At 38.5% G+C, this 24,855-nt stretch overlaps 1 protein-coding gene across 4 annotated transcripts in view; it reads left to right on the top strand.

Moving 5' to 3' along the window:
- The window catches only part of LOC139709983 (uncharacterized), a 75,116-nt gene that overhangs the window by 16,159 nt on the left and 34,102 nt on the right, over positions 1 to 24,855 (top strand). For all 4 annotated transcript variants that reach the window (XM_071621933.1, XM_071621932.1, XM_071621934.1 and 1 more), the window contains 20 exons: positions 1,200 to 1,316; positions 1,648 to 1,764; positions 2,434 to 2,550; positions 3,111 to 3,226; positions 3,536 to 3,597; positions 4,292 to 4,434; positions 7,513 to 7,690; positions 8,199 to 8,455; positions 8,998 to 9,140; positions 10,306 to 10,474; positions 11,010 to 11,360; positions 14,866 to 14,979; positions 15,843 to 15,965; positions 16,823 to 17,167; positions 17,569 to 17,916; positions 19,091 to 19,123; positions 19,669 to 20,025; positions 21,377 to 21,487; positions 23,436 to 23,459; positions 24,705 to 24,806. In XM_071621933.1, coding sequence (XP_071478034.1) covers positions 1,200 to 1,316; positions 1,648 to 1,764; positions 2,434 to 2,550; positions 3,111 to 3,226; positions 3,536 to 3,597; positions 4,292 to 4,434; positions 7,513 to 7,690; positions 8,199 to 8,455; positions 8,998 to 9,140; positions 10,306 to 10,474; positions 11,010 to 11,360; positions 14,866 to 14,979; positions 15,843 to 15,965; positions 16,823 to 17,167; positions 17,569 to 17,916; positions 19,091 to 19,123; positions 19,669 to 20,025; positions 21,377 to 21,487; positions 23,436 to 23,459; positions 24,705 to 24,806 — 3,327 coding nt within the window. The remainder of the gene's footprint in view (positions 1 to 1,199; positions 1,317 to 1,647; positions 1,765 to 2,433; positions 2,551 to 3,110; positions 3,227 to 3,535; positions 3,598 to 4,291; positions 4,435 to 7,512; positions 7,691 to 8,198; positions 8,456 to 8,997; positions 9,141 to 10,305; positions 10,475 to 11,009; positions 11,361 to 14,865; positions 14,980 to 15,842; positions 15,966 to 16,822; positions 17,168 to 17,568; positions 17,917 to 19,090; positions 19,124 to 19,668; positions 20,026 to 21,376; positions 21,488 to 23,435; positions 23,460 to 24,704; positions 24,807 to 24,855) is intronic.

Genomic DNA, 24,855 nt, shown 5'->3' with positions numbered 1-24,855 from the left:
AATACAGTTTTTTTTATAAAGGTCCATTAATATGGACCGAAATACCATTTGATTTGAAAATGAAACCGTCTTTAAATAGTTTTAAAAGGAATTATAAATTTTTACTCCTGAATTCATATTCTCATTCAGAGTGATTACTTTAATTACACTTATTTATGTCTTTTGATTTGTTCTTCAGTCCTGTCCATTTCTTTTCCTCCTTAGTTTCGTTTCTATACTCCCGATAAATTTTACACATTATTTATGTTTTCTAGGGGTCAGCGATTTACAAGGCTTATTGCTCTTCTCTGTTGACCCCCCCCCCCCCATTCACATGAATTTACGCATCGGCTCTTGTTCTTGTTGTTGTTTTGTGTATGTGTGTATATTTCTTTTGATATTCATGTATTTGTATCTATGTGTTTTCATTGTATGAATTGTTTGATGATTTTATGTCGAATGGAAATAAATTTGAACTTTGAATTTTGAACTAAAGTAAGTATTATGAAGAGAATGAAATACAGATATATGAGCTGATACATTACCCGGGTTTATCGCCTTGAGGAAGTATCAGAGAGATTAGTCCATACTGGGTTTTTGTTTTGTTTTGTTTTTTTTTGGATTGGATAGAGTGTCAGGAAAACTTTGCGTATATTCGGGATGGGGTGGGGGTGTTCATTTTATGTGAATGTGTGTGTGAGTGTTGGTTAGTTTGTTTGTGTGTGTGTGTGCGTGTGTGAATGTTAAATTTTACCTGTTTATAGCCTGCATACTTTTAGTACTCATAAAAGTCTGTATTATTTTTGTCCTTCGTCTTTATGTGATAGTAAAGTTGAAAGAACAAAATATTTCTCTTTCCCTCAGACATGCTGAACTTTCTAACGTTGCCTAGTGTGACAACGTGTAATATGATTCTTTTCAGTGAATGAGTAATTCCGTATGTCCGTAAGAGAAGCAAAGACCGAGTTGGAAAGTTTTGAGATACAGTCATGTACTAAGTATGTGGCTTTGTGTGTCTTTGTGCAAAACAAATTAGAGTTAACTCTGAGGAAACAATGATATTTTAGGTAACTTGTATGCCGTGAAAGGGGTTTTCAGCCCAGGAGCATAACACAAATCATCTTTTTTCCCCAAACTTACATGCTACATATAAATAATTTTTATGCATCATTAATGTCAATGCAACAAAGATTACTTGCATTTATCCTTCTCTAATTAAGATATCGATGAATGCAACAGTGACAACCCGTGTGAAAATGGAGCGACCTGTACGAACACCAACGGCTCATATATCTGCGCGTGCCCGCCTGGTTGGAATGGAAACAACTGTCAATCCGGTGAATAAAATTAATTTTACATGCAACCACTCCACTCTGTGATACAACATCTCTCTGATCGTCGTCTCTTTTCCAAAATATATATTTCCAGGACTCTTTATCAGTGTTAGCTAATAACAAAAGCAATCACAACTGCTTATTTTACATCATTTTCTGGAAAAAAATGAGGAAATCACTGCATTGGCTTTAACAACGGGAAAAGGTCTGGCGACTTTGCTGGCATCATGCAAACATCTACAAACTTCCTCATTGTTGGCTTGAATCGTGCCAAACGTCTTCGTGTGATTGTTGTCAAGTCATTCTTTTCATGTTCTTTTTCTCTCCCAATTAGATATCGACGAATGTGCTGAGGATGACATATGCTCAAACCGAGGAGAATGCACAAATATGTTTGGATTCTACTCATGTGTTTGCCTAGAGGGATGGCAAGGGACGAACTGTGAATTGGGTATGCAAAAATTGTGAAGCCTTTGTCAATTTCAGGTCTTAAAAATTCATTCAAAATATTTTTTGCCCTGACTGAATGCGAGTAGTATCTAAAGGCATAATTTACCATTTGCAGATGAAACAAGCACCCAGCATTACAGCTTCAAAATAGTTCTAAAATGTGAATTCGGGATAGAAACAACCAATGTAAAAATTTGAACCGGTATAATGCTAAGTATTCTTGAATATACAAAAGGTGAACAATAGTTATAAAAAAAAATGTTTCCAGACTAAACCGTCTACAGTTACGATTTAATGAGAAAAATAGTGATATCTCCTTATATTTTAGGCTTTATAGCAAAAACTTTATATGGTAGGATGTTTTGTGATACAACTGACCTACACATATGCATCAAAAGTGATATCTTGAACATTTTTTAAATCACTGCTCCCAATGGTAAACAGGACCTTTAACATTGGCATGTATCTGGTATACAATGTACTTTTGCACTACAGAAAGCAACACAATAAATGTAATTTTAAGTCTTTCCCCACGTAACGTGTAATGGAGGATTTTGTACAGCTCGTTGAAGAGGATGTTGAACACGCGTTCTTGGTCATCTGAGCAAATTACATGCGTGTTACTAACTTCTTATAATTCCGTGCTCACCATTTGATGTTCCCAAAACAGACGTAAATGAGTGTGAAACATTCCAGCCCTGCGAGAATGGTGGGAATTGCAGCAACACGTTTGGTTCGTACATTTGTTCATGCGTGGATGGATATGTAGGGACCAACTGTGAGTTTGGTAAGAAGCAGTTCCCATTTTATTCCACAAGCCATTACATTCATTTATATACTTATATAAATAGAATAGCCTACATGTATAATAAGTTAAATTTTAACCACATTTGTAACAAAAGCAGTTTTTTTTTCATTTGACCATTTTGAAAGTAGCAGATAGAATTTCGACCAAAGAAACACTGAGAAAATATCATGCAAATTTGTACGGGTAAAAGAAATGCCTTCATACGATTTACTTCGAAATAAATGCACAGGGTAACAACCAATGAAGATGTCACATTAAGATTTGTAGCAGATTGATCGCTTAGCTATTTGTGAACTCCGTTATGTTAAACCTTTCGGGGGAGGGGGGCGGGCGGTTACACATACCTCATTTTGACTGAGGGCAAAGTTGATTTTGCTGTTGTTGTTGTGTAAATACGTAGGCCTATACTAAGTATATTGATTTAACAACAAGGGGACGATAATTTTAGAGCTGTTCTCTCTTTCCTCATATCTTACATATAAAATATAAACATACATTATGTACTCGAGATGATAAGTCTATGTATGCTGATCCCAAAGATGGAGATGTTCAGAAGATACGGGCAGTCCTAACATTAAATGGAGCTTACACTATTGAGTACACTCAACCAGGCATGACGGAGTACAACACCATCTCAACTCAACTCACGCAAGCAGTAAGTGGCATAGGCCTATATAATGTCTTCAAGATACAATAATTACATGCATTTTATTTCACCACCTCATGTATGATTCTTTAAACTGGTCCTATTTGAGATTTAGTATTGGCTGTTGTTACAGTATTCAGTCTTCTGTTCAACTTGTTTTCCAGCATTATATCAAGACCTCGATAATGTAACTGGACCTATACATTGCAATTATTCAAGCCCTCAACGAAGTTGAAAATGTGGAGAATGGAGTTTTTTTTCTTTCTCACGAGTAACTTGAATGCATATTCATGATATTATTATTATTCATCCTACAAGGTTGACAATGTGATGTCATCCTTCGATTTTGCGTACTTTGGTTCATCAGTGAACACAACTGAGTAAGTAAACAACCCTTTTTTTTTCTAAGTGAGCGTGACAGCTTACATTAATACTACCAAAAAAGTACTTGTCAATAAGATTATCGTTAATTCTCTTGTTGCTCTTCTTTGTTGTTTAACTATCCCTTTCTTCTTCTTTTTTTTTTCAAAAAGCGAAAGCCACTTGCAGAAATGGATCATGCAATTTACATTCGAAAAACAGAAAGTAAAACTTAAATGAGAACAAGATAAATCATAAACAGACACAAAAAAATAGTCACACCACAGTTTGCACTTCAACTTTAATACCGAAAGTAAAGAACTTAAAATTTCCACCCATATTCACTGGAATTGAATCTAAACATGATGAAAACCTGCGTGCTCACAGAATGCGCGTCTTTGTTTTGGTTTGTCTCAATTTGCTTTGTTTGTTTGTTTTTGTTCCTTCTGTTTATGGGGACCACGATTTGATCATCTGAGAAGCAATAATGAGCATCTCATTGGCAATAAAGATGCAAAAATAAATGTGCAAAGTAACCTTCCTATTCAAAATATTTTCAAATGCAGTATGGGGGTACATTCAAAGGTAACTAAGGCAACCTTAATGTTAATATTTTTGAAATTTTAGACCGAAATTGTATTCTCATAGTATACTTTCTGTCTTAAGAATGCTACCATGTGATATTAAACACCCATTATACACACACCAAATCAGGCTCGGTAGTTTGATAGCCACCATGGATCTCGACTTCAACGCAACGAACCCGGCAGACAGCACGGCTGTGTATGCCGCTCTCAATGATGCCATTGGTAATAACGCCTACTTCATTGCGCTTGATATTGGCAGTGTTTTTATTGGTGAGTGCTTTCTGAACATTGAGAACATGCAACTTTATTCAGAGATAGTAATTCGTCTACATAATCAAGAAACATTAGAAAAACGGTAAAATAATATATGTTATGCGAAAAGGTTGCCCAAAACATACTTTGTCAAAGACCTCAGGATGAAAACGACTGGCTTTCCCATAAAAAAAATAAAAAACAAAACAGAGCATATCGGAGCAAAACGAAACAGAAGCGTCCTCTGAGTTGGAAGAATGTTTGTATACTATGTATAATGAGAAATTTGAACTAGACTTGGAATTTGTCAAGACTGACAAATTAGGTGATCCGATTTTTTTTAATCAATGATTCGAGTCCTGATCGCAATAGGCATGACCATATAGGTTTCATCTGTGTTTAGAGACATTGGACGTGTGATATTTGGATTCTCATTTAGAAAAGAGAGTTAGGTCTGCTATCTCTGTTACCAAATTCGGTATACACTATAAAGAAGATACAGAATGAAGTATATTTGACCATTGACCCAACTTTGCACAGCCAAGATGGCATCTGACCAAAAAGTGGTTATTTTGTGAAATGATTCTTGTAACATGGCCTTTGCGTGTGTAAAATATGGGAAAGATAGGACATGTATTCACCAAGATACAGGTTAAAACATTTATGACCTTTGACCCTAATTTACATACCCAAGATGGTGTCTGATCAAGTAGTTGTTATTTTATGAAATAATGTACGTGACATAAACTAAACATGTGCCAAATATGGGGATGATAGGGGCTGTTTTTCTTGAGTTATTGCAAAGAAAGTTGCAGAGAGAAAGAAATATCTCAATACATCGAATATAAGTTTGATGTCAACCAAGTTTTTACGTGATCTCGGCATCGTATGAAAAAATGAAGAATCACTGATGATAGCCCAAAGTCTCAGCTACATCATATTAAAATCTGGGAGAAATTTACAGAAGAGTAAGTGAGGTAGTGCTCGATAAAGAAAGTCATGTCAATTTTCATTTCCAGAAAAATTCCCTCCCATAGAGATAACACGTAAACTGGTTAAATTTGACAAGGTTACATTATATCCATTTTCACGTGGTGAAGACATCATCCGATTAAAACTTTGATTAACAAAACTTAAAGAGTATTACATTGGCTACAACATACTAACATCTGGAAGAAATTCACCGAAGGGTAATTGAGCTAGTCGTCGATAAAGACAATCATGTCAATTTTCACATCTAGAAAAATTCCCTCCCATAGAGATAACACGTCATAATAAAGATAAAGAAAGAAGTACATATGACCTTTGACCCTACTTTGCACAGACAAGATGGCGTCTGAGCAAAAAGTGGTTATTTTGTGAAATGATTCTTGTAACATGGTCTTTACGTATGCAAAATATGGGAAAGATAAGACATGTATTAACCAAGATACAGGATGAAACATTTTTGACCTTTGACCCTAATTTACATACCCAAGAAGGTGCCCGATCAAGTAGTTGTTATTTTATGAAATAATGTACGTGACATAAACTAAACATGTGCAAAATATTGGGCTGATAGAGCTTGTTTTTCTTGAGTTATTGCAAAGAAAGTTGCAGAAAGAAAGGAATATGAAAATACATGGAAGATAAGCTTTAATTTCAACCAAGTTTTTGGGCATGATGCCGACTCCGTATGAAAAAACGAAGGGCACATTAACGATAGCCCAAAGTCTCAGCTACAACATACTAAAATATGGGAGAAATTCACCGAAGCATAAGTGAGCTAGTGCTCGATAAAGATAGTCATGTCAGTTTTCATTTCCAGAAAAACTGCACTCCCATAGAGATAACACGTAAACTGGTCAAATTTGACAAGATTACTTTAAATCCATTTTTACGAGGTGATGCCGTCATCCAATCAAATTGTTGTTATTATATATCTGAAAGACCATTTAATAAGCTACAACATATTGAAATTTGGACGTAAATCAATTAAAGAAAAAGTGAGATATGCTTGAATGAACTTGAAATTTGATGACGTCATTTTGAAAATTTACTTTTTTAACTTTATTAAGAAATTTGATATCTTTGAATGACTTTTTCAGTATCGCCAACCCATAAACTGACATGTACAACTCATCAGCTTTCAGAATATGTAAAGAAAATGGGGGGTCACCGTCCATCCTGACGAGTAAAATCGGATTTAAAATTGGCGGTTTTGGGGCATTGTTGTACTGTATATCGCCATTGACGCGCGCGCGGAATTTCAACTTTGACAGTCCCGTATGACGTCATATTGAGTCGGATTGACTTGAAACTTGCTAGAAATATTCCTTGACTTTTCAGACATCCGATAAATGTAAAAAATCGGGAAATTTCTGTTGCATATGAGCTGTACGTGCGTATATGTGCGCGCGCGTACGCGTCCGTCCAATTTTTTCAATTTTTCAAAAAATGCTCCAAATGGTCTGAAACGTATGCAAAAAAAATTTGAGCTTGATTGGAGCATACAAATATTTCAACGCGCGCGTACGCGCACGTCTTTACGATGCGAGGAATTCTGAAAATATGGGTAGAATTCCCTTGAATTGAAATTTATGTGACGTAAATTTCATTGAGAAATTCCACTCCATTAATGAGATATGATTGAAAATGTGTTTTCATATAATGACGTCATAGTGACGTCACGGTCGACTGATCACTACGATTTTACTTGACATGTCGTCTTTGGGACATGATACACATATGGTATAAGTTTGACATTCATAGGCAATGCACTTTCTGAGCTTATCTCTACACAACTTTTGCGGAGAAATAAAGAAGAAGAAGAAGAAGAAGAAGAAGAACAAAGAATCAGTACAGATACAGAAGGTGATCCGAGAGGATTCTCGGATCACCTAATAAGAAATGCGCTTAGGTATGCATGTTCACCGTCGACAGACTACCCAGATAAAGTTAGAGACATTACACCAGACAGATTGTTGGATAAGGTTGTTGGGCAAAAAAAAAAAATCGTAAATTTGGTCATAATAGTTGCGTGTACTAATGTAGAATAATGCACATTTGTTATTTTGTTTGTTTGTTTGTATATTAATTTGTAAATGGATGGAGCAGATACGGAGTGCGGTTTTCGACCAGCTAGCCAACCTACACAGTCCCGCATCATCGGCGGGTCGGCAACCCAACCGGGAGATTGGCCCTGGATGGTGTCATTGAGAGACCGATCTAATGTCCATCGCTGCGCAGCCGTAGTCATCAGTGAGACCCGAGCTATCACCGCAGCACACTGCGTGTAGGAGCGCATTCTCCATTTTTTATTCTCCATCTGCGTATGACCAGAATAGGTTGAATTGAGGTTACCTTACATTGAGTCAAAGCAAAATTACTGAGGACTAACTAACGATGAGAAGATTGAAAGAGTGGCCAAGTAGAGACAGACGGACGGCTACAAAGATCGAAACCCATCAAATGAAAAAAAAGAAAAAAAAGAGGGGATGTATTTCTTACGATCTCTTTGATTTTCAGAAGGTACAAAGTTTCATCTTTATAACTCATCTACGAAAATTTTGAATTCATTTCTGTGTCGCAATGTCACTACGTCTATATCTATGCATAATGAGTATCAGTCATGCATGCATACCTCCCAGGGTCAAGTAATCAAAGGACTTAAAATTTCCCCTTCATACCCTCCGTTGAAAATCATATTTACATATTACAAGCTAACTCAACTATTCAAGAACGACGACGCTGTCGTAATAGTAGAAATAATCCGCATGCTCTCTGTTGTTTGTTTTTTCCAGTGATAAATTTGAATCAGCCGTTCTCGGGGACTTGAAATTGTCAACGACATCGCCGTCTCACGTAGAAAGGGATGTTGTTGCCGTCATCCACCCAGAATACGACAGCACCACGATCGACAATGATATCGCTGTGGTTATATTCGAGAACCGAGTACAGTTCACGAATGATTACATCAGACCAATATGCCTGGAAGAGCTCGGTAGCACCATGCCCTACGTCTCATGTCACATTACTGGATGGGGACACAACGCTGAAGGTATGCCTAACGCATTTCATTCGTCTCACAGAATTTACTGCTGGTAAAATCCTTCCCATTTTGATTATAGAGGACCGCGAGGAGACAAGAGGATATTCATTTGTTCATGAAAATCGTCAAAGTAATGTTATCGAAATGCTTTGTCTTATTTTCACAATAATCCTCGATCCAAATTTGTGAAGTTATAGATACAAGTTTGATACATATCTGACATGTAATCTGCGAGGAAATATTTTTGACAAGTATATTTGATGAGTTTCTTCTCTTTTGCGGTTGATCTCACTGACATAGATCCCATTCCTTAGGCATTTTACGCTACTTTGACCACCACTCTCCTCCTCCCCACCTTTTTTTTATGTCTTCCCCCAACTGGGGATTTTTTCATCCCTTCCCTGGCTCCACTCTCTTTCTGTCTTGTTCCTCCTGGTATCACTAGTTTCACACAATTTTTTTTAGTCTTCAAACATGCCTAACGTGTTGACTTCTACCATGGCACTGTGAGCATAATCTGTCGAGTGTGATTTATCATTGTATCTTGGTAGGTGGTCACGTGACTGATACCATGCAAGAAGCTGCCGTGGAGCTGTTTGATCGTCAGCAATGTAGATCATATTACAGTGACCGTAATATTACTGCCAGCATGCTTTGCGCAGGCCATGTTTCCGGTGCCAGGGATACGTGTCAGGTAAGTGGAAGAGAAAGAACATCTTTCTGTGATATTAATGTGACTAACAAAAGACATGGCGAGGGAACATGCAAGTTATGCTGCGTCGAGGGGAAGGAGCATTCCAATGTCTTTTGTTAAACATATCACTACTTTAGCAATGATTGACAGATGAGGTCATTAGAGGAATATTGGTTTGGAAGGCTTTTTGTGGACGTTCCTAAGTAATTTGAAGAAAAATAGAAGAAAAAAAATCATTAGAAATATATGGAATGTTTCTAGATATTCGTTTCACCGCAAAAGTGATGTTGAGGGTATCATAAATCAACACAAATCAACATGCATTTGGATTTCAGGGACCCTTTAAACCCACTGGAGACTATCACATAGTCCAAAATATACTCGGGCAGCTGTCTATGATACATGTGTGTTGTGGCAAAACCAGCTACTATTCAACAGGTTAGAAGCCCGGGTTAGAAGAGGGAAAGAATCACTCATCCCTGTCTAATACTTTAAGATTTCAACGCCAATGTATACACTATTAAATTTGCCAAAACACACCAGGCGATGCGTGCAATATCACTTTCCAACTATGGACTGCCGAATCAGTGCCACGCACCTACGATTACTGGAAGGCACTTTGCATTTTCATGACAGTCGGATTATATGAACATCACGTAATCAAATGTGGTGCTGTGAAGTGTGCGGGAATGTAGGGATTTATACGTAGGACTTATAGTCCTTTGTTCCTTATCGTAACCTAGTTGATAGTACTATTATAGACTAATAATAGTATCTTCTGTCTTTCACTGGTTCAATCAGCAGGTATGAATGGCTTGTAGGTCAAGTGACACACATGGATTTTGCGTTTATTTCAATATGTATCATGCGAAACATAACATGCTAATACAGGCACATACGTATGTATGCATGCCAATATATATCAAAATCTTATTCATGTGATTGCAAGACCCTTCTTACAATCGAGACAAACAAGTTCCATGTGGAAAACCTGGCTCTCTAGGTTTATTTCAAAACACTTCATAAACAATATATAGGAATACAGTAGCTACGAGTACACACACATACACACGAAAGAGGGCAAAATCGAAGAAATGCGGCACTTCTACCAAATTGTGCTTGTTTGTCTGCTGTGTTCCTGTTACTGTGAACGTGCCGTACACAGGGTGACACGGGTGGGCCTTTGCAGTGCCAAGACGGTGACGGTCGTTTCCACCTTGTCGGAATCACGAGTTTCGGCTATGGATGCGGCAGAGAAAGTTATCCTGGGGTGTATACCAATGTGTCTGGTTACTGGGATTTCATCTCAAATGCTACGCCGCGAGACGAATCAGGTAAATGTGACATGTGTAGTATTCTTTTCTCCTTATGATTGTTGAAGGGTTTTCAGCTTCTTTAGCTTTACAAATAGCTACTGATGTCCTGCTTATTTTGTCTTTTATTACCGGTTGTTTAAAGTGGTTGTGGCGACGGACTCATTATACTAGGGAAGATTTTCTTGACCTGACTGAGTGTTTTGTGTGTGTGTGTGTGTGTGTGTGTGTGTGTGTGTGTTAATAGCCATCAACTAATAAAATTCAATCCCCACATTTCAGTACGAAATGATATCCCTATTCCGTTCAAGGAGCCCTAAGAACCGACGATGACGTGTATAGTGCGGGCGTGCGCGCGTATGTGTTCGTTGTTTGGGATCTGTAATGTTGTTGTTTTTTGTGGGGTGGGAGGGGGACAAACAACCTATATAATTGCTTTAGCATGTTGTTTCTTTCAGTAAATGACTACATACATTCAAGTAATGAAAAAGTTTTACTCTGAGTGTAAGAAGAGTTTGTTTTTCTTGTTTTGATTACGGTGCTTTGAATTCTATAGTTGACACAGTCCTCGTCGAAGTCTTGTCAGGAGCAACAGCTAATATCACATCTCCAAACTGGCCATTTGATTACCCAAGCTATGTGGATCAAGTTTGGATCATCTCAACGCCTGATGCTTCGGCGCTTGACATTTTCATTGACTTTATAGACATCGATCGCATATATGGCGTCTTATCATTCGGGATAGGAGAGGATAGCACTAATTCATCGTCAATGATTGCGAGTTCTCAATCTGAACTCGTAAATTATTATCGCATTAACAGCAGAACTGTCTGGATGAGATTGCTGTCTTTTTCAAGCGAATCCTACCGAGGGTTCTTTGCACGCTTCGTGGCAATTAATGAACATGGTGAGGTTTTGATTCATATGGGCCTTGGTTTTCTCCTATTTCCTGTTGTTTGTAAACTGTCGTCTTTAACACCAGGTTTATTTGCTTTTTTATTTACTTAAACAGCCGTACTAATTCATCGAAGATATGTATTCTTATGGAATAGAACATGGACTACTTTACGTTCATATGTATAAAAGATATCATATTTAGAAACCAGTTTGAATGGTTTGCATATTTATAACATTTTAACCAGGTGTAGAAAAGCTCTCATATGTTCCGCAGCCTCATCAGGAAATTCGACGCATGCCAGCGCCCCTTCCTGTTATTATACAGCGCGGAATAGGAATGACCAGGCGACCAGGGAGGTGATAGGGAAGGAGAGGAATCTTTTCCCAGTCTGTGCAAATTTATGCGTAGGTTCTGTAAAAAGACAATTTACTACTTAGCATTCCACTGGAATTGATGTTCCATGCTCCAAGTCGCTCCTCCCTAGATTTTTGACATGAGCCATGTTCAGACGTATTTCTAGTCGGAGCAAAATGTTATGGCACAGCAATTAAATTTCAAATTAATACTTATCTTACCACGACCGTGTGTCCACACGACGGTCGTGGGAAGAAACTCCGACCAATTTACCACGGCCTTCGAGGGGATCACACTGGAGGGTCGGTGTAACTTCCGGAAGTGATAGCGCCGCGCATACGACCATACGATTTTTTTTTTAAACCAGCGGCATTTGTCTTTTCCATTCTTGTTGATGAGAATTTCTGAGCGCTAACTTCTTCGTTGCGACCGGCTAGGTTACTTGTACTGCACGAGCACGTGTAGACCCGGCCTACTCGTAATGTCAACATTGCGATTTGCCTCCGGAAGTTTTACCTAGGCCGCCAGAACTTTGTTGGAGCGTTCCTTTAGCGGTAGGGAGAGGGGTCCGAATTTCGACAACGCTCGTCACCGCGCACAAAATGGGGGGAAAAAAAATCGAAAACACGGGCGTTGCCTTAGCGGCGCACCGCTGAAGCCGGCGTTGCTTTAGCGTTGGTGTAGCGGTGACGCGAGCGTTGATAGAGCGGCGTTCTGCGCATGCGGGCGTTGGCTCGGCGGGGGTTTAACGTTGGTTTAGCGGCATACCGCTTTTGACTACGGAACTGAACGGATCGCTTCGATAGAAGTTCTGATAGATTTTTGATAGAAGTCGATAATTGAAGTTCATCATGCCACGTGGACAAAAGAAGAGGAAGGCTGGAGAAGGAAAGGCAGCAGCCTCCAAGAAGATCATTACCGAGCAGGCAGCTGAACCAATGGAGTCAGGTAAATATATGTGGCCCACTGGTTGTGTCAAGAAATATTCAACAATTGTGAAAAAATACTGTTATGTATTTTACTTCAACATTTGAGCAAATTCGATATAAATGAGGCCTGCACTCAACGGCAGCTCAATTCCAAATGTGACCGTGCACCTCAAAACGAACATAAAGTCGCACACACTGATTTTGCATGAGGACGGAAAATGAGTGAAATGGGTCAACCTAGCCGAACTTGACTTTTTCATATTTTCTGAAAGAGCGGGTCTTCTTTTACATTATGCTAAATTTGGTATCGTAAAACGGGCAGGAAAGTGTGCTTTTTAAGCAGTTTACCTCGAACATTTTTGGTAGACTCTGGTGGTTTACTTTCTGTTTTTTGTCCCATTCATCGCACAGCCAGCACGGTTTGGTAAAGATTAAGCGCTTGAATAGACACTGTACTTCAGAGCCTCTTTTCTCAGTTCACACTTTTCCTGAGTTTGTGCTTTCTTTCCAATATTTAGATAGGTTAGGAGAGTCCATTTGATTTGAGTTATACATCATTTTAAAGCTTAAAGTCTGCTCTTTTAGAATATGGTCTTAACTAAAAATTTATGTCTGGCGACTTTTTGTTTGTTTTGAGGTGCAGAGTCACAAATGGGCTCCTGGTTTCTCCCCGTATTTATAGCTAAATTCTGGTCCCGCTCCGACACCTCCATGCCAACGCCAAACCAGAGTTCATCACCGCAATGGATCGCTGCTTCAACGCCCAACACCGTTCCAGCAATCCCGTGTCCGCTCGTAAAACGCTTACAACAGCTCCACCAAAGTTTGTGCAACGTTTAATCACCGCCCGGGCAAAGGCGGCGAAGCAGCAGTGGTCCAGTGTTCAGGATTTCTGCGTTGGTCTAGCGGACCCAAGCGTCCACGAACTTGCGTCTAGCGGTGCCAAACTTTGACTGGGCGTTGTTGGAGCGGTGGTGAACTTTGCCGGAGCGGAAAATTACCCGCTCCTCACCGCTCGCAATATTTTGTGCAGCTCAAAACTTTCGGAGCGGTAGGAGGGACCATCAGCGGTGGCCGAGCGTATACGGCGTTGCCTTAACGGGGGCCAACTTCTGTTAAACGGTGGTGAACGGTTACGAGCGGTGATGAATTTTTTCACCGCTCCAGGAACGCTCCAGCAAAGTTCTGGCGGTTTGACCGGGTCTTAAGGTCATAGATACTCCGAGGGTCTGTCCGCATGGGCAATTTACTCCGACCGGCTAGTCGTGGTAGCGAGATACTCCTGAAAAAAGCTCAGGAGTATCTTGGTCGGAGGAAGAGGTCATGGTAAGTTCCCCCGACCGGAGGAAGTTACCACGATCCTGTTCAGACGGGCACTACTCCGACCTTTTCTCCGACCTTCCTCCGACCCTTCCTCCGAAGTTACTCCGACCAAAACTATCTTCGTCTGAACGCAGCTATGGAGATCAAAGAAGAGGTTCTTGACTTTAAAATTTTAAGCTGTATTTCAGAGGAATTGTTGAAATCCTCTACGGAACTTTCTTGAAATATGCTATGGTATAAATTCTTTCACTTTTTTATTTCAAATCTTCTTGTTATCTATACCCCAGGACTGAAAAAAAAAAGGAATATTAGTATCTTTTACAAGGTTAAGATTTAACTGTCTTGCGCACATTTCTACATAATTTTGTTCGCAAAGTTGAATACGAGAATATGAAGTCTTTCAGATTATGTGATTGGCTAATCTGTATTTTTGCATGTTTAGTATAGGTCTTACAGTTAAAGAACTACAATGATACAATGATTCTTGTTCGCATGTGCTGCTCTCTACAACACTATAAATAATGGCTACAAAAAGTGCTAAAAGGAACAGCGAACTGCTGCTTGCTCGGTTTGTTGTGATTGAGGAATCTTGCATACCTAAACAGAAATGCCGGCTGTTGCGGCACAAATTGTCACAGCAATCTATTAACACCTGCGATAGAGCGCACATATAGTATCTCGGAGGCACAGAGCATGGCTCAAAGGAGAGACTTGTTTCTTCTCCTTGTCTCACACCTCCCTGGAATTATATTTGCGTGCATACTCACGTTGAAATAGACGTTCCTGGAAAGCCGTGCATTCTGTCGCAATGTACACTTCAATTTCTTGTCCTTCCTATTTTAGATCTACGCCAACGAATAATGGTAACAATTATGCAATACTGACATGCTGTTCCCATGAACATTTAGGATTGACCTGCTCCGACCAGCCTTGCAGTGGCAACAATGTAACGTCCTGCTACCCCGATAACGGCGGGTTTTCTTGTTCGTGTGCTCCTGCATCAACCTCGTACCCCTGTAATGGTAAGGGTATTACTCAAATTGCCTTGTCGAAGCATTTATCAATACATTATTTTGGACACATTGATAAGTAAAATAAAAACAAAAACAAAAACAAAGAGAACTCCAGAGAATTGGATGTATATTTTTATACCTTGTATTTTGATGATTAAAAGACTTTATCACAATCACCATTTACCGCTGTAGTAAGAAGTCAGGGCATTATTTTCTTTATTCCTGTTCCTTTTGTTGCCTTTTAACTAGTTTCAAGTCACATATTTGACAAATCTTATCTAAAAAGAAGCACTAAATGGCAAAAAGACACCAAAATATTGCAACGACATAACACGAGAAACAAAAGACAAAAAACCTCAATAGACTCGATTTCATATTGATTTAGCCAATTAAGAGCTAATAAGACGGTCTACAGTTAATAGACCACCACCTCTCCAACAAGATTTTACCGACGTTACCACAGCCAAGTGAATAATCATGACATTTGTATAGGATGATTATTGATATTTTCTTATTTGTTTTGTTGTTGTAGCAAAAAGATCGGTACACGTTGAATTGGTGAAATGATTTATTTTCCCCTTTACAGAAGCATATTTTCATGTTAGAAATTCCAAACTTGTAGTCCAAACATGATAGAAATACATGTAGCTCCTTCTCAGAGGCGTAGCTTCATTTTAAGTCTCTGACATCGTTTGAAACATGTAAAGGAATGAGATATATTATGATTTTGTCATGGTTTCCAATGACGTCCTTATGTCAATGAATTGTCATTTACTTTATGTGAAGTTTAGAATTAGCCATTTTCAAATGGTTAATTGATTAGAATACCTTTGTCCATCCGGATGGATTTTCTAAATTTATGTTTTTCACAGAGGCAAAGAATCAACCGCTCCAGTCTCAGTATGGCACATCTTGTGATTTTGATCAAGATCTTTGCGGGTGGCAGCAAATGAAGTCAGATGGCTCTGATTGGTCGTACAGCAATGTTTCTGATGGTGAGAACTTGGGCTTACAGGAGGACAAATTACACATGCACACACACACACACACACACACACACACACACTGCACGCAGGAACGCATATATGACAAAGTATATCCATGCAAAGAGAAAGGGAGAGATTTCATGTACTGCACGAAAAAAATATTATTCGTTTTACTTGAAATATGTTACCGAATGAAATATATCTTCGGAATAAAATCAAACTCCAGTTGTAAAAAGGTATCCTCATTGTATTTGATTCTCCGATTGATCTCCGTATTGATTAGCCATAGCATGAAAATATCGAATAATTTCTATGTCCATATTAAGCCGAAACCTCCAGTAAGTAAAAACTGCATTAAAATGAAAGAGAATTGGACAAAATCAACATTATTACCGAATCACAGATACTTTTTATTGATCTCCACTTTGACAAATGTGCTCCATTGATGTCAGCCAATCAGTGAACACCAAATTTACAAGTAAAAATTATCAATGAAGCGATTTTTGCCTCGGGGCAAAAAAGTATACAAGTTGCATGTGCCACGAAAAATACGTCATAGCCTATGGATATGATATCTAGACTGCGTGAAGAAAAATGTATACGCGTCATAAACAATTAATTATTATGGTTCTCCCTTATTAAGGCGATGAATTCATTTTGAGGGACTATAATGCATACATCATCACATCGTCTTCATTTACGGCGTTTGGTTTGCTTTGCTTACCCTTTGTAAGGGAGTGGAATTGTCATAAATGAAACTGTAGCTCTATTTTTCTGAATAGTGGAATTGTCAAAAATGAAACTGTAGCTATATTTTTCAGAATAGTTCCTCATCATATTATTGTTGCTATCTTAATCCCTTACAGGTGGTTTCATATACTATGCTAGTTCGGATATAGAGGCGCGAATCATCAGTCCGAAGATTCAACCGCGTCCAGGCGGAGAACATCTGTGTCTCACCTTCCGGTATAGATTAAGCTCTTCTTACGTAGGCACTCTGAGTATACTCTTTCTACGAGAAGACGAACCCAACATTGTCAATGCCGAGCCCCTGTGGCTTGAAACTAGGGGTACCACGGATTGGATGATGGGGGAGACCGTGCTGACTACACAAGAGGGAGGCTGGCTCATCATTGAAGCTACAATTTACTACACCATTGATGACTTCATTGCTCTTGATTATGTGTTTGCTACGGAATGTCTAATCAATGGTAACAGAAATTCCTTCTTGCACCGTTTCACGTACTATATACAGATATGCGTTAAGCGATAAAGTGCAGTAAATCGAGAGGTATGTACTTGCTGAAGACAATCCTGCCATGAAGTTATCATTATTTTACATTATCAAAGTATAAGTATCATGCAGTAATATCAACATTAATGTCATTCGTGATAAAAATCAAAAGAACAGTGATTGTTTTGATTTCTCATGACCTGTGTACGTTCATAAGATTAGTTTAGTGAGAGACATACGCCTATAATTTTAGCAAATGATATAGATATATCTTACTAATTTTTGTAAATGAAAATCCAAGAAATGTCACATAAGATAACTTGCTTTTGTTTGCAACCACCCTCACTTATCTCATTTATAACTTTTCGCGATTTGCAGATAATTTGAGAGATAATCTCACAATAAGCGCTCCGACTTCCCTCGCATCATTTGGTTTTCCTGCTGAGTACCCCGTGGACGTTTCTCAGCTGTGGACAATTGCTGTACCAGAAGGATTTGGGACGAGGTTTAACATCGTCTTCATGTCTATCGAGCCTCTCTTCGATGTTTTGAACATTGGTACGGGACGGGATCCGTCTCAGGGTGTCATCTTGGGGACCTTCACTGGACAAAGGGAATCTGGTGAAGTTGTAACACCAGAACAGCAGACATGGATAACCTTTGACAGTGATGGAACAATCACCGATGTGGGCTTCCTCATTACTGTAGAACCAATGAACACAACAGGTGAGGTGACCTACAAAAATGCACTCAACACCTGCTGCGAGGACAAGAAGATACTTTCCTTTAATTCAGTGAAAACGGCTAAGCAATGATAGACTATCAGTGATTATGAAAAGCCTCGTAACAGCGTCACGTTTGGATGGAGATTGTGTTTTGTCCCTAGAGGAACTTACATACAGTAGTCGGCCTAGAGTATTTTGTAAGGCTGTAATATCTCGTCATGAAGAAACTTATGTCAGTCTTTCTAAGAAGGTCAAAGGAGAACACAGTCTTGGAAGACGATTTCGAATTGAATAAATACACCTCGTATTACTTTTCCTTGTCATCCGGAAACGAATACAAACGTATAGATACCTCAATGAATATAAGCAAGATCGCTTAAGAAAGGCTTCTACACAAGAAAGCTGTTATTTAAACGAAGTCAACGTGAATGGAAGTGCGAAAGCTTATTTTCAGAGGACTTGACCTATGATTTCAGGAAATTGTAACTGCAAAAGCAGATAAAATCGTTGCAATAGCCAAAGGGAAAATGTGTACTTTTGATCTAATGTTCAAAAATGTAAAGTAATACTAAAAAATAATGATAATGCAAAGGACAAACAGAGGCAATCATCCACTTTTTGTGGACGAGATTCCGAAAACTTTCGACAGCCGTTGTCTTGAAACTTAAAGGGACATTCCAGATGATTTTCATAATTTCACATCATGTAGTACATAAATCGACATCTCCATGTGGAATTTATTATGGTTCTTGAGCAGAGAAACAATAGTTTGAAAAACCTTAAACAAATTACACTGAACAAGGATGATGACATAGGAGGTTCACATATTTCAGAAATGTATCAGTGTAATTCCATTACAATACCGCTTGCTTGCGAGTTCACCTGTGTATAATCTATGCATGCCTTCTTCTTTTGTTCTGCTTCCTTGAGCCCCAACTCATGCATTCTTATGTTGACTCTGCCAGGTCATCATCCTTGTTCATTGCAATTTGTTTTAAATTTTGAAAACCTTCTTATTCTTCATCCCAATTATGACAAATTCTGAAACTCTGTCCTCAGTATAACTAATTTATAGTTGATCAAATGTAAAAATCTGAAAATCATCCGGAGGTCTCCTTTAATGAGAAATGATGGAGTTGTAATCCTATAATTTTTGAAATTTATTTTACTTACAGGACAAAGTTTCACTAACATCTCGTCACAGACAGGTATGTATTTTTGCATTAAAAAATTAATATCACTAAACGAAAAGTTATGACAATGTATATTCTTTTTTGCTTTGTTCTTACTATACAATGAAATACTAGCTAAACAGGTGACAAATGAAGCTTAATTTACAAACACGAGACGTGGTCTAAACGTGTGTTTCGTGATGGCTGACTTTGTTGGAAACTTGCGCTTGAAATCATATAGCTTGCAAGCTATACAAACAGAAAAACGTATAGCCGATAAATGCTATTGGAAGAAGAGAGGATATGAAACTTATTGAATGTTGTCTGGTTTGTGGTTGAGACGGATAACTGAACTGAAGATCATGATGATAAGGCAGTAGTAAGTCAAGAGAAAATCTGAAATAAGGGATGCCTGGTATATCACCACATCACACACAAAATTAACCTCATCATTATTCACCAACTAAGAGTGTATACGTGTTGATGAAAATATATTTGATCAATGACAAGATTTGAAGGAACTCGTCAATTACGCTGGTTCTGTACTTGCTTGTGATTATCATTCTCTTCCTACTCAACAGAATTCGACATTTATTTGGGGCAATTCGGCTTTGAAAGCATAGATTCACCTGACGTTCCTGAGAATGAACTGAAGGACCAAGTTTTCCTTTGGAGGGTCAGTGCAGTAAGCGGCTACCAAATCATCGTAAACCTCGGGTATCTGGATACAGAATATGGTTTTGACGTGCTAACCATCGGGACGGGCGAGTCCCCATCCTCACCTGACAGCCAGGTGCTTGCACGTCTGTCTGGTGACCTGGGCTTCTCGATTGATCCACTGCCAACTCATTCACAACTTGTTTGGCTTCATTACACTCGGGACAAGGTTGTCGATCACCGTGGATTCTCTCTTTACCTTAGAACGGAAGCGGAAACAGGTATCACAGATATTCATCATATTCATAAAGGCCTGTAAAAATGTCAATTAGATAGTCTTGTACATAGGAACTAAGAATATTGTGTCTATCCTGAATCATCACACACTGGTATACTAAGGAAATGCCATTGCGTGTCAGTCGTCTGTCAGTCGTCTATTGGGAGTGATTACCGACTTGTTGAGGATCTTCACCAGCGGGGAGGTAAATTTAGGAGAATGAGACTCATGTTGTGAAGTCTTGAATACAAATGAATAAATCTTATTAAGCAAAGATGACTACCTTGGATATGAAAATAAATATCTATCAGTATATTTCTGTGTACATCTCAGTTCTTTGTCAGTAAGTCACATCTATCCAGATGAGTGTAAAACTCCTCTATCAATAATGATGATGATGATAATGATGATAATAATGATAATGAGGATAATGATAACTACTACTACTCCTTATAGTAATGATTATACACACACACACAGACACACACACACACTTACACACACACACACATTATATATATATATACATTTTGCCTCATCCACTGAAAGTTGAGGCGGGACACAACGATAAGAAAATACGTCTGTCCGAGGTTTGTCAAACATGGTTGTGTGAATTATGTGAAATAAGACGGGTCATTTATGTACCACAGTACAGAAAAAGCGAACATACCACAAGTATGCAAAGCTCTATTTGTAGCGTCTTTGCAGACTCTTCGTGGTTTTATTTTCAGTGGGTAGCAAGGTATGTCGCCTTAGCTTAAGGAGAAATGTGGTAGGATAAACATTAGATAGCCCTTGCTATCTTATAGGCCTACTATGGAGTGAGGGAATTTCTAATTTCTAATTTCTAAATAAGATCCAGTTCTTAAAGGCCTATAGACTGTTATTCTGTTCAGGCTTACAGAGCTGACAGTGTAGACGTAGACCTTTGCAAAAGAAAGAATAATAATCTAATTATGGTGACATAATAAGAATTGTCTAGTCCCTGTCAACCTACAAAATGTAAGATGGTCGTTCAGTGGGTTTTACGAATAATTATTCCGAAGGTTCGGTAATCGGAAAATGAAAAAAGGTGCGTTTTAACGAACTTCCTTAAATGCGCAAATTATTTCGTTTTCGGACTAGCAAATAAATAAGAAGCTTTTTCTACATATTCGGATTAGGGAGATTTCGGAATAATGAACCTTAATTCATTTTCGGATTACGAACCGTTGCGATGGCGATCGTTAATTCATTTTCGAATTAATGAACCTATGGAATAACGAACTGTAACCCAAATAATCATGCAAGTGTATACTACCTGATACGTAGGCTTTTTATTTTCTTTTTTTCTTTTCTTCTTTATATTTTTACAGGGGAATGTGACGATGGAGGTTTCAGATGCCTCTTGGGAGAGTGCATCAACTCAACATTGCGATGTAATGGAAATTACGACTGTGATGATTTGACAGACGAATTTGAGTGTGGTAAGCTAAACTTCATTCTTCGTGCTTTTCTTCACCTCCTGTATCCTAATGTCTTTAAAGCATCAGATGATTTTGTTCATAGCTTACAATAACTCTTGTGATTTCAATCCCCTCATGCAGGATGCATAATTATCTGATACCAGATTAAAAACAATCACTCTGCTCTCTCGTTATAAATACATGTATTTGTGCGTGATTATATTCCATTCTCTTACGTAGATCAAATGTTCCAAATTGAATGTCAAGCTAGGACTGTGCACTTTTCTTTACGTAATACGTCCAAACTCCTTCCCCTTCTTTGGAATTATATTCCAACCAATCTTCACCGAAGATAACAGATGACTCACACAGATACGCCTAAAGTGCTACAGAATCGGTTGAATTCATAACAATTCGTCTCCTATTCGTCAGTTATTGGAAGCCATACGTAATGGCGTACAGCTAGGATTCAGAGCGAAGACCGATGATATTCAAACATTACATACATGGAACTCTAAAGAAAATCACTTCCCTCCGGTCATCATGCCTAACAAGTCCAACGAGAATGGACATGCGGCCGATTTGAAAACTGTTTGTAATCTGTAGATTTTGGAGAAGGATTATTAAAGTCAAAGGTGTAATAGGCCGTTTTTGTAATGTTTCTAAATTTGTTAAGGTTTCATTCAAGGCTTGATTAAAAACATTTTGGGGGAGTTTTCACAGCAGCCCGATGAAAATCCGAGCTCAAGATTTTTTTTTTTTTTTTTGGTCACAATCTGGGGATCGGAAATCCCTATCTCATTTCCTCGTCACATTACCCGAAGAGAATTCATTTTTTTTTTCGTCCTGATTCGATAGCTGAACATGCGCGTACAGCGTCTGTACTGTATAGAGTGCGCCTTCAAAAAATTACCCGCAAATTGCCTCGATATATCGTGCCACCCTCGCTAGGCATGGTGAGATGCATCATGCTAATTTCTTGACGCCGAACATTATCATACTTTATTTGATTCATTTTTGCTTCAACATGATTTCATATATGAATCAGATTTTTTTGTAATACCTTAGAAAACATAAATATATAAATTACATCTTACATTATAGTTCAAAGGAGAAAAAAAACACCTAGATTTCATTACCAAAATTGTAGGTAGGTCCTATTACAAGATTTGCAAACAAGTTCATAAGAAATTGGCAGAGGGACTGCCACTATGATAATCTAAACATACTATAATGCATTACACAGTGCGAGAAGATAAGAGCCCTTCATTAGGGCTGTGAAATGATACACAAAATGATTCACTCGTATGGCTGCACTCGTTAACAGTATAAATCTGACTTCCATGAACCTATAATGAGCATACATAATTGATTTCACATCATTGGGTACATTTCATAATTTGATGTGATTACATTTTTATGATGAAGGTCTTAAAAAGACCGAAAGCATGGGAATAAACCACATACGTTGATCACTAGCTACGTCCACGAATGCTCTTCTTCTCGCACTGAATAAATAATGAAGGAGCTACACTGGTTCTGTACACGGTCGGGACCCCTTCTCGCACTCTCTCTCCCTCTCTCTCCCTCTCTCTATCTCTCTCTTGTCAAGACTCCTGAAGAAGGCGGAGGCCACTGAAAATTTGAGTCGAATCAACTGATTCTTTATTGGCAAAACATGCATTACCAGTTTATTTCTTCATTATATATATATATATATATATATATATATATATATATATCGCCTCGTTTGTTTTCTTGCATTTGCTTAGTATTTCCTGATTAAAATCAGTTGTTGAAATAATGGTGTACACGTTCGAGACAGTTGCGTCTGGTAGGGATATGATGTTGATACCGTGCATTTAATGCTCAAATGACAGCATAATTGAACATTCTCATCCAGTCATCGTAGTGGAGAGTTACACAATTGACATCTGATTTCTTCATTCATTTTATTTTTCCATTCCAGATGTGGAAACACCATCGCCAGAAGGTTAGTGTTCATAGAATATAGCCCAAGCCCATATATTTATAGGCCTACTACCATTGCCATTTTTCTTGAAGTTTGATATTGTTTGACAGCTTGGACTGCTACTACTTTCATGAGCTGTATTCTTCTTCCTTGCATCGTTATTGACGTAAACATGTACATAATATACATCGAAATCAAGCGATACCATTTGAATGCCAGCATCAACCAGGGGTGGATCCAGAATTTCTGTAAAGGGGGGCACAACTAATATTTCTGCTGCCACTTCCGGGTTTCATTTGTTTTCTTTTGTTTTTCTTTTGTTTTTAACGGGGGGGGGGGCGGTCGTGCGCCGGTTGCGCTCCCTCAGGATCCACCACTGTCAACGCAGGTTATACCTTCTAGTACACATGATATTTTCATGAAAAAAAGTCTACCATCAATGTAGTAAGCAAATAATCAACCTTGGTGAAGGTGATGGGACAAACTATCACTTCCGAGGCGATCTGGATGTAGCTATCTTTCCGAAGCGGAGCTGAGGAAAGATAGCGTACACATTCAGATCGCCGAGGAAGTGATAGTTTGTCTCATTGCCTGAAACTAAAAGTGATTATTGCTTTATTTTCCACATAAAGGGTCCTAGAAATTCCCATTTTATTCCACATTTGAAACTGTTTTAGCTGTCTTTAGGTATCCTTAGGGCTTAGGCTACGTGTGCGCGTAGATGACAAAACAATGAATTTGCTACGCGCACCGCTCGGCACTGAAGTGAAAGTGCGTTGCACTGTGTACTATCAAGTGACCTAGTTAAATGATAGTCCACAGTGCAACGCACTTTTATTTCGCGCGTACTCATCTCGCGTTAAGACTGTATGGACTGCCAGAGATCAGCAAAACAAACAGCTGTCTTTATAGATGACAAAACAATGAATTTGCTGCGCGCACCGCCCGACACTGAAGGGAAAGTGCGTTGCACTGTGTACTACCAAGTGACCTTATAGTTCTTCTCAGGTGATGTGATGGGCAAAACTATGCTTTATCACGTGATCAGCTCTTGACCAATCCTATAGCAAGATTCTTAGTATGTGGAATATAATATGTTTTAAAGTGACTTTTGGCAAGCGCTGTAAATGGTATCTGCACATGCATATATGATTATTAATGTAGTTATTTTGAATACATACAATCATTTTGATTAAAAATGCATCACATTTCTTAACATATTCTGAGTATCGTTAATTTATCAATACATCGACGTTTCTCTTACAGAATGTGATGGGTTCATGTGCTTTCAGGGAGGTTGCATTGACCTAGCAGCATTATGTGATGGATATGATGACTGTGGGGATAATTCAGACGAGATGTATTGCGGTAAGCTTTATTTTTCTGCAGAGTTATTTGGCATTCTGTCTAAAATACA

Source organism: Diadema antillarum, unplaced genomic scaffold, assembly GCF_040938485.1.
Source record: "Diadema antillarum isolate AM-2024a unplaced genomic scaffold, OU_Dant_1.0 seq00001485_RagTag, whole genome shotgun sequence".
NCBI classification, from domain to species: domain Eukaryota; kingdom Metazoa; phylum Echinodermata; class Echinoidea; order Diadematoida; family Diadematidae; genus Diadema; species Diadema antillarum.
Note: the sequence above shows the minus strand (reverse complement) of the source record. Positions and strands in the feature narration are given on the sequence as shown.